General features: G+C 46.8%; 1 protein-coding gene across 10 annotated transcripts in view; it reads left to right on the top strand.

Annotated features, from left to right (window-relative positions):
* Positions 1-14,557, top strand: part of RASGRP2 (RAS guanyl releasing protein 2) — a 595,380-nt gene that overhangs the window by 402,891 nt on the left and 177,932 nt on the right. For all 10 annotated transcript variants that reach the window (XM_085625475.1, XM_085625474.1, XM_085625477.1 and 7 more), the window contains 2 exons: positions 8,750-8,916; positions 9,206-9,308. In XM_085625475.1, coding sequence (XP_085481601.1) covers positions 8,847-8,916; positions 9,206-9,308 — 173 coding nt within the window. In that variant the 5' untranslated portion in view covers positions 8,750-8,846. The remainder of the gene's footprint in view (positions 1-8,749; positions 8,917-9,205; positions 9,309-14,557) is intronic.

Raw genomic sequence — 14,557 nt, 5'->3', positions numbered from 1 at the left:
TCCGTTCAGTAGTTGCTGAGAAATTAAAAAAATAAGTCAAAAAATCATTTTCCCATAGGAAACTAGGCAAGGCTTCAGGCCGAACTGCTGAACGGAATTACACCAAATTTGGCAAAAAGGTAGTGCTTGATTCAGAAAGCGTCTTCTTTTTAAATGGTGTAAATCCGTTCAGTCATTGCTGAGAAATTAAAAAACATAAAAGTTTCAATATCTGGGGCAGCAGTGGGTTCGCGCACCCTCCTGACCACGCGCTTCACTGTGATTGGGTGCCACAACCACGAGCTTCACTGTGATTGGCTGCCAACACTGCAAATCAGGAAGTGTTGGCAGCCATCCTGTGACTCGGTAGAACCGTTACAAGAAAACAGTTGAAAAAGATTAAAAGAGAAGAAAAGGGGGCAGGGTAGAAACACCCTGACCCCCTAGTCCTGCTAACGGGGGTCCCACAAGGACCGCCAGGCCTGAATATTAGCTCTGAGGACCATCTCCTCCCCGGGGCTTTGAAAATAGAGGGAGGGGGGGCTGCGCGGTCCCCCTCCTGGAGTGCTTGATGGCTCTGGGAACCGCCACCCCCCAGGGCCGGCTCCTGCAATGTCCCGGGGTGTGCACCCCCGGGATATTGCCGTTTGCTATGACAGGGCGGGAGCATGGCTTCTACCCTATGATAGCAAACCGTGGTTTGCTTGGTTGAAGCGAGAGGAGGAAAACCTTGTCTCACTTCAATAAAGAATTGTTTTTGGGCAAGGGAAGCTGCATGTTAGCTGCTCCCATTGCCCAAAAGCAATGCCGGCTTCCGTAGGAGTCGGGGAGCCGGCGGGACCGTGGGGACACTGGGGCTTCCCCCACGGTCCCCAACAGAGAGGCCAGGCCCTAGGGGATGGGGTCCCTGGGACCAGAAGTGGCCAGGGAGGGGGGCCACGCGCCCCCTTCCCCTTTAAAAAAATAATAATCAAAATTAATAAAAATGAACGTTTAAAAAAATAAAACGTTTGGAGCCGCGACCCCCCGTCCACCCCCTCAAACAAATGTGATAGCAACCTTCCGAAATCTGGAACGTAACAAATCGGCTGATGTCGCACAATTATAAAAATCAAGATGCATGTGAGTTTGGACAAATGAGAATCATAGTCATCTATGGATGTACATATGAAACATTTTATTTATAAAAAACAACAAAATAAAAGTAGGTACAACCATGGCATGTAATCCGTTGACAATCTGTGAATCACAGCCTGCAAGACAAAAAGTAAGATAAGATTGTGTGTTATGCGCCCATCAAAGGAGAGAGAAAGAGAGAAAGAGTGAGAGACACCAAAAGAGAGAGAGAGAGAGAGTGAGAGAGAGGAAGAGAGAGCAAGAGAGAGAGTGTGAGAGAGAGAAACAGAGAGAGAAAGTGTGAGAGAGAGAAAGAGTGAGAGAGAAAGAGTGTGAGAGAGAGAAAGGAAGATATGGAGAGGGAAAGTGAGTGCCGACACTCTGGACAAAACCCTCCCAGCTCACCTTTCCGCCAACGGTGTGTCTCCAACCACATGCCAGGACATACTGCAGCCCTCAAACTCACTCATCTGAAACATAGTATAGAATCAGTAATGGTAGAGTACATACAACTGCACACGCCTTCATCGCTGTCCAGCCCCTGCGCACTGAGGCTGCTGCACCCCATCCACTCCCGACGCCCAGAGGTGTCTGCCCGTCCCTGCGCATCCAGGCCTCACTCCTCACCTTTCTGCCACCGGTGTGTCTCCAAGCATGTGCCGGGACATATTGCAGTCCTCAAGCTCTCTCATCTGAAACATAGTATAGAATCAGTAATGGTAGAGTACATACAACTGCACACGCCTTCATCTCTGTCCAGCCCCTGCGCACCGAGGCTGCTGCACCCCATCCATTCCTCCCGCCAAGAGGTGTCTGCCCGTCCCTGCGCATTCAGGCCTCACTGCTCACCTTTCTGCCACCGGTGTGTCTCCAAGCATGTGCCGGGACATACTGCAGTCCTCAAGCTCTTTCATCTGAAACATAGTATAGAGTCAGTAATGGTAGAGTACATACAACTAAACACATGCCTTCATCGCTGTCCAGCCCCTGCGTACCCAGTCTGCTGCACCCCATCCACTACCACCGCCCAGATGTGTCTGCCCATCCCTGCGCATCCAGGCCTCACTGCTCACCTTGCTGCAACCGGTGTATCTCTAGCCATGTGCCGGGACATACTGCAGCCCTCAAGCTCACTCATCTAAAACATAGTATAGAATCAGTAATGGGAAAAGTACATACAACTGCACACGCCTTCATCACTGTCCCACCCCTGCGCACCCAGGCTGCTGCACACCATCCACTCCAACCGCCCAGAGGTGTCTACCCATCCCTGCGCATCCAGGCCTCACTGCTCACCTTTCGCCACCTGCATGTAGAAAAGAGGGCCCACCACGGGGTCCGCGGACAGGGCACCCTCCACATCATGCAGTCCCGCTCCGCAGGCCACCAGGTCTCACATTTGGTGCTGCGTCTTGATTTTACCATGGCAGAGGACATACCAGTGCACCTGTCATCATCGCAGGTTGCACTCCCGCTCAGCTCTTGCTGTGCCACTAACTCTGTGACCAGCAAGGCCACGCCACGTGGCGGTAGGCCCTCGCGGTTCGATGGCTCAGGCATACACTGCAGTCCAGCAGGGCACACAAAACCTGACCTTTCTGGACCGCCGGGACGGGGCATCATCGCAGGCTGCACACCCGCTCAGCACTTACGGTGCCCCTACCTCAGTGCACCGAAGGTCACCGTCCCATGGCGGTGTGCCTGTGCAGGCCACAGTGCATCCGGTGCCAGCAAGTCTGAAATGGAAATGCCGTAGAGCACGTGTGCCCGGTCTTTTTCATTGGCAGGGTCACGTGTCCTGTAACGCCTTTGCTTGATGGGTGTGGTGTGGGTGTAAGCCAGCCATGAGGGAGTGGCTGTGGCGTACTGACAACTAGACCTGTGACCAGGAGATCACTGCAAGGAAAACCTGGGCCATGTACCGTTGTTGTCCCTCCCTGTAAGCGTAAGCGGAGTGGGCTGGACTGGCGTATGCCAGTCCTGCATGAGGCTGTGAGCAATGACTCCGGAGCTGTGGGTGTTGTTCTGTCAGGGGCTGTATGAAGAATCAACTGATGCAGGTGTCCCTGTTGTAGTGCTGCCGCCACCCGGGCTGCAAGCGCCAATGTGTCACCCTGTGACCCAAGTCTCACAACATGGCCAACAGTGGAGTGGAGTGTTGCAGCTGTAGCAATACAGGGCCATGCAAAGCCCAAATTTCAGTTTTTGCCACATGGAGGGCAGACAATTAGAGCCAAGCTGGTGCTCGGGGTTAGGCTCCGCCAACATATGTACTTATCCAATCACTCCGCAAATCCCCAAGCACTTATAAATTCACTATATACTCTCCTTGCAGTACTCTATTGATCCAGTCTATACACATGTACTTATACAATGACCCAGACAAAGTTACATAACCAAAGTTTTCCCCACTGCTAGAGGTAACATGGTTGCGTGCGCTGTCCACAGCACAATGTAATGTGGTAGGGTCCAGGGGCATCATGCATACATAATGAGCACACGGACAAAGTTAGATAGATAGTGGAACTGGGTAGGGCACGCTCGGCCCCTTTTTATTACCAGGGTCACATGTCCAGTGATGCCTGTGCTGGATGCATGTGGGGTGAGTGTAAGCCAGTCCTCAGGGAATGGTTGGTACTGGCAACAAGTACAACAGTAATCATCGAATCACACACAGAGATTCTTTCATAAAGGGTCCATGACTTGTGCTGCACTAAGGTAGGGGCACCAGATGTGAAATAACACACAAAAGATTCTATCGTAAAGGGTCTTTGACTTGTGGTGCACTGAGGTAGGGGCAGCAGATCTGAAATCATACATGAAAGATTCTATCATAAAGGGTCTATGAGTTGTGATGCACTGAGGTAGGAACATCAGAAGCATTCAGCGTGTAAGCAGGCAGCGATGATGCGTGGTGCGGGCGGGCCGCACTGGGAGCAATGTGTCGTGCCTGCTTGACTGCGTCATCTGCAATCGCAACTCGATCTGAATTGTGAGCCCTGCTGTCCGCAGTGTAGATGGAAGACCGTAGTCAACGGAGACATTGAGGAATGCTTTTTGACACTTCCTCTTGACAAAATCCGAGGACATTGAGTACAATTCTCTCTGCAATTAATAAATCATATCTCAATGTAAATTGTGAGCTCTGCTGACCGCAGTGTAGGTAAAAAAGATGGAATACATTGTCAAAATGTGTATCTTTCGGGGACGTTATAGTTAATTGCCTACTGGACTCTGAAATTAATGAATCAAGACTGAATTTGAGTTGTGAGCACCGCTCACCGCAGTGTAGGCCGAAGGCAGTGGTCAGCAAGGGCCCACAGGCACGTGGCATAGAGGTGAGCTGCATAGTTAGTGGCACAGGAAGAATTCAGTGTGTACGCAGCCTGCGATGATGCGTGGTCCGGGCGGGCCCCACTTGTAGCAATGTCTCATGCCTACTGGACTGCGTCATCTGCATTCGCGAGTCGATCTGAATTGTGAGTTCTGCTGTTCGCAGTGTAGATGGAAGGCAGTAGTCAGCACAGACATCGAGGAATGCTTTTTGTCACTTCCTCTTGACAAAATCTGAGGACATAGAGTACAATTCTCTCTGCAATTAATAAATCATGTCTCATTGTAAGTTGTGAGCTCTGCTGACCGCAGTGTAGGTAATAAAAGATGAAATATGTATGGAATACATTGTCGAAATGTGTAGGTTTCGGCGACGTTATAGTTAATTGCCTATTGGACTCTGAAATTAATGAATCAAGACTGAATTTGAGTTGTGGGCACCGCTCATCGCAGTGTAGGCCGGAGGCAGCCGTCAGCAAGGGCCCACAGGCACGTGCCATAAAGTTGAGCTGCACAGTTAGTGGCACAGGAAGAATTCAGCGTGTGCCCAGCCTGCGATGATGCATGGTCTGGGCAGGGCGCACTGGTAGCAATGTCTTTTGTCTAATAAATTCTCCCTTAATAAGGCTATGTGGTGATGACTTATGGTGCAGAGTTAGTGGTACCTGAAGCACTCAGCGTGTGCGCAACCTGCGATGATGCGTAGTCCGGGGGGGCCACACTGTGAGTAATGTCTCTTGCCTACTGGACTGCGTCATCTGCAATTGCGAATTGATCTGAATTGTGAGCCCTGCTGTCCGCAGTGTACATTGAAGGCAGTAGTCTGTACAGATATAACTCTGCGGTGCTGTGCTGCTGGGTTTGCAGGGGGCCTGTGTCGAGGAGGCCAGCGGTCACGGCGACGGCCTGGTGGCAGGTTGAGGGCTGCCGCTCTGGCAGACGTGTTGGCCTTCCCAGAAGTTAACCACGCCCAGAGTCCCGGCCTATTTATTCACACTTCTACACTAGAGTGGCGTACGTTGGAGCAGCCCACTCTGCTTCCGGTTCCGTTTACAGGGGGGACGACACACCTACATGACTGAGATCTTCCCCACTGCCTGAGGTAACACGGTTGCGTCCACTGTCCACAACAGTACAAGCACCAGCAGTATATGCACACATGGAGAGGTCTGTGCTCTGCATAGTGAGGTCTGTCCAGCACATTACCGCTACACTTGGCATTGTGTGCATTGTTATTGATGGGTGACTTGCATCCTTCACACATACTTCGTTCCCACATCTACCAACATTCAGCTATTGTGTGGCTGAGGGGTCATGCCGTTTTGGGAAGGTTCGCTGTTCTTTTCTGCGCTGCCTCAGTGGTAGTAGGGGGGTGGGTGGTCCAAGGGGGAGGTCCTGGAGGTGGTGGTGGCGGGTGTTGTGGCCTTCTTGGGTCTCAGAGCTGCATGATCAGTAGCTCTATGACATGTGTTGGTCTTCAGATGTGGTTCTGGGCTGGGCTCCCTTTTACACTATAGGTAGTCGTCCTGCTTTAAACCAGTAAAAGGCAGATGTTAAATTCCTACTGCTAACGCGGCTTATCGCCTGTTTTTGGATCACATCACAGATTTAGCTGGTCATTGACAATATCGGGAAGTGGTGTTTTCGTGTTATTTTTGCACGGAAACACCTACTCTGCATATCATTAGCGTTAGTTGTCGCTCTCATTTGTGGCGATTTATTTTGCGGAAGCTATCTCTGGAAAACTGGCGATATCGGCTGTTTTCACCAGGTCGAGAATGGGACAATAATTTAAAATCACTGAAAAATCCATAGGTTTAATGAACATTATAATTAGAACTTAGCATTTAAAAAACCTTTGAAATTCACTGAAAAAAACCATAGGTTTCAGGGACGTTATAGTTAGAAATTAGCATTTAAAAACCTTAAAAATTCACTGAAAAAAACATAGGTTTCATTGACGTTATAGTTAGTTGGACATTTCACTCGTACAAAACCAGAGAAATTCGGCCGTTATAGTTAGTAGAGCTAACTATAACTCGCGCCCCCGCAATGCACTGCTGATGACGTCACATATTACATCATTGACATGCCTCTCCAATATTTTTAAAAATACAGGAAGCAAAGAGATTGGCCGATAGTTCGACGACACCGTAGGGTCAGCATTGGCCTTTTTCAATAATGGGATGACCATTGCATGCTTCCATTCCAGGGGGACAAGAGATTCCTTTAAAGATGTATTTAGGAGTTCCATAATAATTGAAAGTGTTGACGGGTCAAGCTGCTGCAGCACAGAAATAGGGAGAGGATCACCAGGGGAGCCAGATTTAATACGGCCCAGATGCTGGTTAAGGGACGTCATATCAAGTAGTGACCAGTTATCTATTTTATCAATGGTAGTAATATCAAGCAGAGCATTGTCAACAGATGGCCGAATTAATTGGATGGGCATGGATGGTAATGACACGAAGGATGATGACATATTCCCAGTAAAAGTGGAATATATTGCTTCCCCTTTGTTAGTGAAGAATTGAGCAAGATCTTCACATTGCGTTTCATTCAAATTGGGGGGAGTGGGCTGAGTCGCAGCACCTGATAATTCTTTTATCATTTTAAATAATGTTTTGGAACAGTTCTTAGCATTGGATAAAGTTAAGGAAACATAGTTTGAATGCGCGGCCCTACAGAGAGAGTGATACTCCCTTTTGGTGTGCAGATAAGCAGATTTAGCATCAGGCGCATAGGCCCTTCTCCACCGTCTTTCCATATATTTACATTTGGTTTTCTCTGCTTTTAACATGTCTGAGAACCAAGGGGCTGGAGGGCGGTGATTGCTAACCCTCTTATGGGAGGCAAGTGTAAGTAGCTTTAGTGATCCAGTTTTGAAACTTTACTAAGTCAATATCAAGAGTGTTTTTAAAGGTAGGGGCATTGTTACAAAGAAGTTTCAATTCCTTGTTAATTTTAGAGTACCACAAGAGGCGACATGCAAATTCTCCAAAATCATTAGTTTAAAACCAACCAAAAAGTGGTCGGACCAGCACAAAGGGGTTGCTGTAAAACATTCAATATTGGATAAATTAGAAAATATAGGATCCAGTAAGTGGCCGGCTTTCTGCGTAGGTCCAAAATTATGGAGCAGAATATTGATAGCTGCGAAGTCTGAAATAAGAGTACTACTAATGGTACAGGCAGGATCCTCCAGATGGAGATTAAGATCCCCTAGAATTGAAAAATTTGCTGATCTGAGAAGGAAGGGAGTGACCAGGTCAGGGAAGCTTGCGACTCAGGGACCAGCAGGCCCAGGGGGTCTATAAACCAATATCCCTGAAAAAGTAAAGTGTGGAGTTAGAGTCAATTTAAACACTGCAGCTTTGCAGCAGGTGACCTGTAAGCCATCAAACTTGCAGCTATATACATTTTTGTAAATTATGGCACTCTCTTTTATCCTTCCTGACTATGACATAATTAGGGGGCAGAGCGACGGCTATATCCGGACCAGAGCTGTTGTTCAGCAATGTCTCTGTAAGGAAAATAGCGTCCGGTTGTTTGTCCATTAGCAAATCAAGAACATCAGCCTGATGTTTAGGGAGTGAGCGACAGTTAATATTAAAAAAGAGGAATTCCTTAGTAGATGGTGAGTTATTTTCCAGTTGCGAATTAATTAGTTGTTTGATGGGAGTAGACAATGTTAAAACATTAGATGACCCGCATAATCCTATGTGCACTGTTAAATTACATCCCAACAAGAATCAATAGCTTTCTCAGGATTGAGAAGCGTACAATCTGAATGTAGATTAATGCGGTAGTCCAACAATTGTTTGGAGGAGTAGATTTAAATATTCCTGTTGAGTGAAACAGGGGTCATGGCCCCAGGACCCGGCCTGGCACGGACAGGCGCAGATGGGCTTGCCTTTTTCGCGCCTTTGGCGCGCCACCGGCACGCCCGCTGCGTGTCCGGGCACCCATGTTGGTTAAATAATGCCCCCGGTAGCGGAAATGAGGGGAGAGAGGGTGGAGCCACGTCCCACTACTGAGCGGCAAAATGCAGCTAATGGAGCGAGTTACACAGGGCAAAAGTGGAGAAGGAAATGCGTGCACATAAGCCTCGTTTTTAAAATCACACACAGAATGCAGGGGATACGAAAAAACTGTTTTTAAAAGCCAACAGTACTAAAATATCATACAAAGCAATGGCAAGCTGGCGATTCTACGCGCTATCGTCTTCCGTCCTTAACTTTGAAGAGGTCAGCTCTGAGGTGCAACATGCAGAGGTGAATGGCTTTTGGCTGTTTTTAATGGTGTTTTTTCTTTTTTGAAGTTGTGCACCAAAAACATTGAGAAGAACCCTCATCCACCAGACTGACTACCCGAAGCCCCAAAATTCTGTGGTCTAGGCCCACAGCAGGGTGTGGAGAATGGATCGCTCCTCCTTGGAAAAGGGCTGCACCGTGGATGTCCTGCTGAGGATGTGCATCGAGGCATTTGGTAAGGACGGGTTTCTTTCTGCAGCGATATCTGTCCCTTTAACCTGGTGGTCATATAGGGTGGAGGAATGGGGAGAAATACTCTGTGGGACCAAGTGTCTGTTTTTGTGGCTTTAGTGGGAAGAGGCCCTATTGTTTTTCGAATGTATCTCTTCTGGAGGTTTGTCAGGGTGATTGGAGATGAGGACTGTCACGTACAAAGGGGGTCGGGAATTGAGAGCTGCAACTGTAGGCTGCGGAGACTGACAGACTACACGTGGTTGCTCATCCAGTCTTCTTTGTTGTTTCAGACTCAGAGGGCAAGGTAACAGACCCGGAGCTGGTGCGTATGTTCCTGATGATGCATCCTTGGTACATCCCATCATCTGAACTGGCGGCAAAGCTGCTCACACTATATCCTTCTGAATCTTGAGCCTTGGGCCCAGCAATATTGGAAGTCATGTTCTTTCTCATAGCAACCTGTTTAGAGACAGATGTAATAGAATGTTGCTGCAATCAGCGCACAGTTGATTCTAGTCTTGATAGAAACAGAACTACCTCCAAGTCTTTTCCGAACCTCCTTTTAGGAGATCACTGTGGGTTTTGATACCAAGTGGGGAAGGAATTAATTGCTGGGGATTTTAATCCTTGAAATCAAGATTTAAAAGTAGAAATACATTTGTAAACTGTCCTTCTCTGCCGAGGCCCCTAAAACTGTGGACTCTTCACTGCTCTGCAGCACTTCAGGAAACAACTGAACCCCCCCTCTTGGTTAATGCCTGGTGCTGAAAAATAAGACTCGGTCTCACTGCCAACCACTGGCTCAAATTAACCACTGCATCCACCAAACTCTAAATAAGGCCATTCATTTTGAGCAAGTGGTTCCCAAAGTAGTTTGGGGCTTTATTCAATAAACTAGTTTCTTTTGAAGATTGAGAGCCTTGGGTTCATACTCTACCCCTTCATAATGGCACCCTGTAAGTTAACCTTGTATTCTGCTGATGATGTTGTGAGGGCTATGGAAAGGCCTGTTTCCATACCTTATTGTTGCAAAAATTTGAATGCTGGTCCATTCTCGTGCAAAACATTTTGGAGCCCCATGAAAATTGACATGTGCTATTTTGGCTATCTGCCTCTTACATCAGGGACACATTTTCCATGCCTTGGTTGCTATCTGGTGCCCCTTTGTGGTGCCACCTTAGGCAAATACCTACTATTCATTTTACGTACAGGCAGCAGGGGAGGCAGTTGTCAAATATGGAAGTCTGTCTACCTTTTCAATGTTATGAAAGTCAACCAGACTCTCACTATGAAACACAGTACCCACTGAACACTTGTGGAAATGTACCCAAAAGTGAGCACGCTGGTGCAGGGTCACCCTCTCGTCCACGGGTCCGAAGACTAACAAAAAGAGAGATCGGCACTGGAGTTGAAGTAAAACAACAAGTTTATTAATCACTCATGAGCGGGACCACGTCCACACAGCACTCTCAAGTATTGTAGGAGGAGGAACACTGAACTCACAAACCATCGTCCTTGTATACAGTTTTGTTGCAATGTAAGCATATGGACAGAAATGCAAAGAACAAGTTTAAACACAGAAATAGCTATCGGCAAACAAGGTCAAATGGATGACCACTTGGCCAGCAAATAGGGAGGGGGAGCAGGAATGCTTATGGCAGCAGTAAACGATCAATAGATAGCCTCTAAGACCAGGTGCACTGGCAGCTACAAACCCCCAGCACGTACATTGCTGAGCCATGTCGAAAGAGGTCAACTAAAATAGATGACACAAGCAGGGTGAAAAGGCGAACAGCAGAGGATGAAGGAAACGGAATGGAAGCCACAGCCAAAATAGCTGTTACTATTGCTAATGTAAAATATTACACGTTTCCGCAGACGACCCTTTTAGCATAAGCTAAGTCATTTTCTTATCCCTTCTAAGGGGTATGATATACATCGTGAATATCAATTAACATCATTTCACAAATTTCTCGTTCCATTGCTAAACGGGCATTTGCATTTCGGACATTCGTTTTAGATGGTACACACATGGTACAAGTGGAAATACAGAGGGAACAGAGCATTGGTCCACATTGCATGCATAAACAACAAGAGAAGATAATTGCAATAATTATGAAAAGGGCCGACAATACTTTCAGACCCCATACAGAAAAAAAGTTCCAGAACCATCCAGTCCAAGTCCATGTTCCTGAGTCTTGATGTATCTCAGTGACTATTTTATGCAGTTTGGAAATGGCATCATAAACAGAAGGGGGGTGGTCAGGGATGAACACACAACAGCTACTCCCAATAATGCGACATGCTCCACCACGATCAGCTAAAATTTACATCTTAAACCATTCTATTTTGCAAAGTCACAATTCTCGTAATTTGGAGTTCTTCTGTAATATTTCCAACAGCCATTGCTGTTTGATTAGCCACAGCCTCTACCACTCGGGTCAGGCGTCTTATTTTTCTACTATGCAAACCTGTACCAACAAAGAAAAAGAGTCCCAAATTAAAGTCAATATATTGCTGTAATGCAGTGCCAGTTTGATCCACTTCATCATTATTTATAGTTCTTTTGAATCGGTTCAAGGAAATGTCATTAAACAATTTTTTATCTTTATGATAAGATGCAGGTGCTAAGAACACAGGGGAAAGCAAAACTGACACATAGCATATTCCAGACCATCCAATTAGTAGATGAGAGTAACCTTTACTTCCACAAATGAAATAAGTGTTATGTGAGGATAGAAAACTGCTATTGTTCGTTCCAGTGATATTCAATACTGTAGTACAGTCACTTTTTCCCACAGGGTTACTGCCAAAACTGCTCACCCAAAGATTTGCTTGGGCTCTAGTAACAGCGATAACAGGAGGCCCGTTACCCTTGGCCATTCAAGTGTTGGGAAAAACGTAGCTTGTGGAGGAATTTCCTTTGCGATACTCCTCCATTTCCCATATAGTTCCTTTGGCTTGTGGGAGGCCTTCATCATCAGGGTAACAAACCTTATTCAATTGCGCATTAAGTCCCCCTACATCAGGAGTAGTAATATTATTGATTTCAGAGGCCCACAAAAGTACAATCCAGGCTCTACAAGAGCCATTGTGAGAAAATGGTTGGGGAATGAGAGGTGTTCCTCCCTTCTTCGGATGGGCTGGCATCATTGCACATACCCAGCAGTTAGTAGTATTCGTAGCATTATGAGTATGATGCAACATTTGTATGAAAGTGTTATTGAGATATGACATTTGATGCTTCTTCTCATGATAGGGAAGAGTGAAGTAATAATGTTCCATGTGGACAGGAGTAGTAGCAGGCAGTAAGTTTCAAGCTTGAGTTACTGCCTCCACAACCCACATTATCGTAGCAATGATGACAGCAGTCAAAGTCAATCCAGTAATAAACATTGTGCAGCCGCTACAGGTCTCTGCAGCTCTTGCTTTCTTTGCCTCTGGCATGTTCATCTCGTCGACAAACAACAAAATAGATGATGCCCTAAGGTCCGGGGCAGGCATTGGTTTCTTCACCAACCTTGAGACGGGTAGTCACTAAAAGGCTACCCGCCTTTGTAGTCGGTCTTTAACCACCCAGGACAGTGGCTCAAACAATCTCTTTCTGTGATGAAGTGTCTTTCTTCCTGGATCGAAGCAGATACCTAGATCCGCCGGGAATCGTATGGTCCGGGAAGACTTCCTCAGGCCCTTTAGGTGACGCAGCTCGTCCTCTCTCGGTGAGAAAAATGTTGCGATGATCTGTCAGCACAGCAGGGATCACAAAGGTATGCGGAATCTTTCCGCAGTGGCTGGCGTGGACCCAGTTCTTCCTGTTGGTCACTCGGACTGCAGTTCTGGTAGCAAGGAGGACTTGCTCTGGGCCACGCCAGCGAGGTGCCAAGCAAATTGTCCGTTGAAACGATTTAAATCTCCAGGCCGCAGATCATGACCTGCGACCTATCTGGAAGAGCTTCCTGCACCTGCTGATAAATAGAAGACATGCTGTCAGTTAACTGGGACAAATAGTCACTCATCAACATGTGGGGAACATCATATATAGGGCAAGGCTTAGGGACTCCCCAAATAGCAGCTCGATCTGATAGAAAGCAAGGCTAGGGGCAGTGCATCAGGCCATTTCAGAGACGTGGAAGCCTGTATTTTAGCCAATTTCAGTTTCAGGATGGAGTTATAACGATGCAATCATCCTGAGGCATATTAAGTAGTAGATAGATAGGGCGCCTAATAGGATACTGGACATTTACTGCTAATCGACCTTCTCTATCTTCCTTTTCTATTCTTTCCTTCATTTCTTTGTCTTTTAATTCCACACCTTTCTGATATATCGTCTTCCGCTGCTCTTTCTCTGCTATAGCTTCCGCTCTCTTCGCTCTCTCTCGATCTTCTTTATCCCACATGCGCACACAATAAAAAACATATCCTGTCTACTCTTTCTTTTAAATAAACACTGTTCTACATACTGAACCTTTTTAGAATCAAATGACCCATTCACTGGCCACTGTAAATCGGACTCTTTCTTTGTGTATTTGTTCCACAATGAACCGTACAATATGGGACAAATACCATATTTGATATACATCTCTCTATTTGGGGTCCCTTCTGGAGGAGTCGGCTGACTTTGTTCTAATGCATTCTTGGTACCACAAGAGCAGCAACACCACTTATGGAGTGTGCTGAGGACAGGCATGTTTTCACAAGTATATGTAAAATATTACTACTCCAAACAAATATTCCAAAAGGAGAAACATCTCCACATTACCTGCCTTCAGTCTTTGCAAAGAATGAATACCAAAACCAAACCAAGAAAACAAACCAAGCAAATCAAGAGTGTCGCTTCAGCGACCTTTCCAAACAGAAGTCTCCAACTCTCACCTGCCGATCTCTGGTTTACCTAATGGTCACTTCAGAAAACACCAAAGAAAGCCCCAGTCAGGACCGGCCACCACCCGGAGGGTCAAATCGGGAAAATCAGAAAAATCACGTTGGCCCGCAAAGACAAGGGCCTTCTCATGCAGCACACATCCTCAGTAATATTTTGATCCTCCATCGAGACCCCTCCTTCAGACGGCCACGTCTCCGATGGGGCCCCACGTGCTGGGTGCCAACTGTTGAAATTTAACCAAATGTGAGCACACTGGTGCAGGGTCGCCCTCTCGTCCGCGGGTCCGAAGACTAACAAAAAGAGAGATCGCCACTGGAGTTGAAGTAAAACAACAAGTTTATTATTCACTCATGAGCGGGACCACGTCCACACAACACTTTCAAGTATTGTAGGAGGAGGTACACTGAACTCACAAACCATCGTCCTTCTATACAGTTTTGTTGCAATGTAAACATATGGACAGAAATGGAAAGAACAAGTTTAAACACAGAAATAGCTATCGGCAAACAAGGGCAGATGGATGACCACTTGGTCAGCAAATAGGGAGGGGGAGCAGGAATGCTTATGGCAGCAGTAAATGATCAATAGATAGCCTCTAAGACCAGGTGCACCGGCAGCTATAGACCCCCAGCACGTACATTGCTGAGCCATGTCGAAAGAGGTCAACTAAAATAGATGACACAAGCAGGGTGAAAAGGCGAACAGCAGAGGACGAAGGAAACGAAATAGAAGCCACTGCCAAAATGGCTGTTGCTTATGC

This window comes from Triturus cristatus, chromosome 9 (assembly GCF_964204655.1).
Source record: "Triturus cristatus chromosome 9, aTriCri1.1, whole genome shotgun sequence".
Classification (NCBI taxonomy): Eukaryota; Metazoa; Chordata; class Amphibia; order Caudata; family Salamandridae; genus Triturus; species Triturus cristatus.
The sequence above is the reverse complement of the archived record's forward strand: the minus strand, read 5'-3'. Positions and strand labels throughout refer to the sequence as shown.